General features: G+C 33.8%; 1 protein-coding gene across 1 annotated transcript; it reads right to left on the bottom strand.

Annotated features, from left to right (window-relative positions):
* Positions 1 to 1407: 1407 nt before the first annotated feature.
* LOC127083844 (pathogenesis-related thaumatin-like protein 3.5) lies at positions 1408 to 2469 on the bottom strand. The gene is made up of 2 exons (XM_051024181.1): positions 2325 to 2469; positions 1408 to 2238 (listed from the first exon to the last, which is right to left on the bottom strand). Exons 1-2 carry the CDS (start codon positions 2383 to 2385, stop codon positions 1547 to 1549), a joined length of 753 nt encoding a protein of 250 aa, XP_050880138.1. The 5' UTR covers positions 2386 to 2469; the 3' UTR covers positions 1408 to 1546.
* Between the last annotated feature and the right edge of the window lie 659 nt (positions 2470 to 3128).

A 3128-nucleotide genomic window follows, 5' to 3' on the forward strand; every position in this document is an offset into this window, starting at 1 on the left:
CAATTTCAAAAGACTAAAAAAGTCATAACTCATTCAAACTATTTTGTGCCCTTTTTCTTTTAAAACTTTTTTCAAAGTTTAGACATGAGTCATTTCCATAGTTGAGATATAATTATCATATTCCCATAGTATTGATGATAATTCTTTTCCACCTAAGAGAACTAGTGACATACTTGTTGATCTTTATCCAAGTTGGAGTCCTTCTCTATGGTGATGCAAAGTCCTCATACTTGTGGGTGACTAGCTGAATATTCTCCTTAAAATGATAAAATATCTTTTCATTAAAAATGAATCAAAACAAATATCTTTGTTATTTTTACCACGAACTACGAGGTTTTGATCCTCCATTGCACTTTATTGATACGTAGGCATGAGACTCAGAAAGTCTTGGCAAACACAAAAATCATAAAAAAAATATATATTTCTTTTCTCATCTCTCCAATCTTTTGCAAACGACATCATTTTAAGCCAAAATACACGGATTTTCAAAGAGATTCCTATAGAGTACTATAAATATTTAGGATGCTAATACTTTCCCTTTGCATAACCAACCCCCGGACCCTTATCTCTTTTTATTAGTTTTGTTTTAAAACTTCTTTGGGTATTATTCGTACTTTTTCCCTTTTCTTTGGAAATAATAAAAACACAGTGACGACTCTTGTTTTGTGAGTTAAGTTAATCAATAACTTAATCTTAATTTTTTTTACTGCTACAACTGTCTATCAAGGACCCGAGACTTATAAAATTACTAAGTCTTTTATACCATGTTGTTTAATCGACTGATCCTTTTTGGTGGAATGAGGGCTGTTGTCGATCGTCCTTCTCGAGATTCTGGACATGTTTCCCGGTGATTTGGGTCTTAGGGACTAATCCCCGAGGGTCCTTCAAACCATCTTGTCATTAATACTCATTTAAAGACTTCATTAATATATTTTTTTTTACCGTAAATATCTTTTCATTGACATTCTTTATTGATTTTCTAGTGACTGAAAATTGAAATATAACCATTCCAACTTTTTTTTTTCTTATTGCAGAATTATTTGTCCTAATCAAATGCAGTTTTTAAAATAAGTAGTTAACTTTGCTACCATTTTTATTTTATTTTAATTTCATTTTATTTCATTCTCTATCTTATTTTATATTGATCCCCTCTTGAGTAAGGATGATTAAAGTATGTGTTTTTACTACCGTATCATTCATACTTCATAATAGCGTCACCAACAAAAACATTAGTTAAAGTTTTTAATCTAGTGATGCTAAATTTAGCAACACCTGATAATAAATCGTTAGTTAGCATTTTTAATCTACCGATGCTAAATTTAACGTCACCTCATAATAAACGCTAGTCAGCATGAATAACATACAATAAAGAAGCAATTACTCCTATCTTATGTAATACTACAAAACAAACCTTTATTAAGAATCACCAACCATATAATAAATGACAATACATAGATAGATCATCACAAATAAGAAACCAAAACATAAACCTATCATTCAAAAAACAGTAAACAAAAAGGTTGTAGAACATGGTGTTACTAGGTCACTAAGATGAAGCAGTTGGACAGAACGTGATATGATAATCTGATCCAGAACATGTACAAGTGCTTGAAGCATCATCGTAAGCATAACTGTACGCAGAGGGACATGCATTCTTAAACATCTCAGAGTATTGCGTCGGAGTACAGCTCTGCGGACTCGAATGCTCGCCGGTGCAACAAAACTCCTCCGTATTAAACGCCGTACACGCGCTCTTACACGCCACCACAGAACCTCCTTCCTCGGTTACCTGCAACTCCGCCGGGCAGTGACCGTTCAAATCCGCAACACAACCCGCATACTGACAGTCACCTGTTCCTCCTGTTGCATGTATCCCAATCCCGATATTGTAACCGTCCACCAGACTCACGTCGTAGAAATCCTTATCTCCATTCCCGTTTCCGATAGTAAACTCCGCCAGAGTCACCGGAGGAGCACCTCCACCATTACACTTTAACCCTCCGGCGCAGTCTCCGGTGATGCAATTCCCGTTACCCGCACCATCGAAGTTGCAGCCGGTTCTTCCCCAGAATCGGCCTGACCAACCCGACGGAGCAGTGAACTGAAGAGACGATCCCGGCGAAAGTGAAAATCCCCCGTCTCCAAGAAGTGCAGCGCTGTTTCCAGAAAGTGTTCCCGGCCAGATAGTGTTGCTGCAACGGTTTTCTATGGTAAACACAGTCCCCGAAGCTATATTACCTGCAAATTAAAAGGTACTAATAAATAATTCAAAAACAAAAACTAAAGATAGGGAACATAAAATTAATGTTAAATTTCTAGTTCACCTAGCAGAAGCATTAGAAGAATGAACAATGGAGAGGATTTTGAGGTAGTGAATAGCGCCATGAGTTTTGGCTGAAATTTCAAAGGGTAATAGAGTTGATCGAAGTGGTAATGAGTTTCACTAACTGAAATGATGAATTTATATTACAATAGTAGTTGGGTTGCTATATTTTGGGAGCAGTTCAAGATTGTGGGTGGGACGTGCAATCGTTTCAAAACTACCAATCTTTGAAAGGCTTCAACTATATTAACTTTTTTTTTACATTATGAAATTGTATTGAAATTGAAATCTAGTCCATGCCTTAAATTGAAATTATACGTGTGTAATTGCTTCGAAAGAAATCCTTAAATAAATTGCGTGCCACAACCCACGATCTCTGTGCTGAGTATCCGAAAAAGAAAAATAGAAATAGAAGAAAGGTAATGAGAAATTAGCACGTAAGACAATAGTGAACTAAAGAGTGAGGAGGGGCGTTTGTTTAGGAGATAAAAAATAGCATTTGCTATTCCTACACTAAAAATTAATCAATGCTTACACTAAACACTATTAATCGTATTTATACGAACAATATTTTTATTTTTCTAATAAATAAAAAAATAATATTTATAAAAAAATATTTTTATTTTTATAATTATTTTATAATACAAATATAAATTTTTTCATTAACCAACTTCCTTATTCTATTAACCACAAAAATATAAATGATTAACCACATATTTTTCTTATAATTTATTAATCAAATTTGTTATTTAATTAATCAATAAAATATATATTATTAACCAAATTTTGACATTAAAATATAAAA

The sequence above is a fragment of the Lathyrus oleraceus genome, chromosome 5 (assembly GCF_024323335.1).
Source record: "Lathyrus oleraceus cultivar Zhongwan6 chromosome 5, CAAS_Psat_ZW6_1.0, whole genome shotgun sequence".
NCBI classification, from domain to species: Eukaryota; Viridiplantae; Streptophyta; class Magnoliopsida; order Fabales; family Fabaceae; genus Lathyrus; species Lathyrus oleraceus.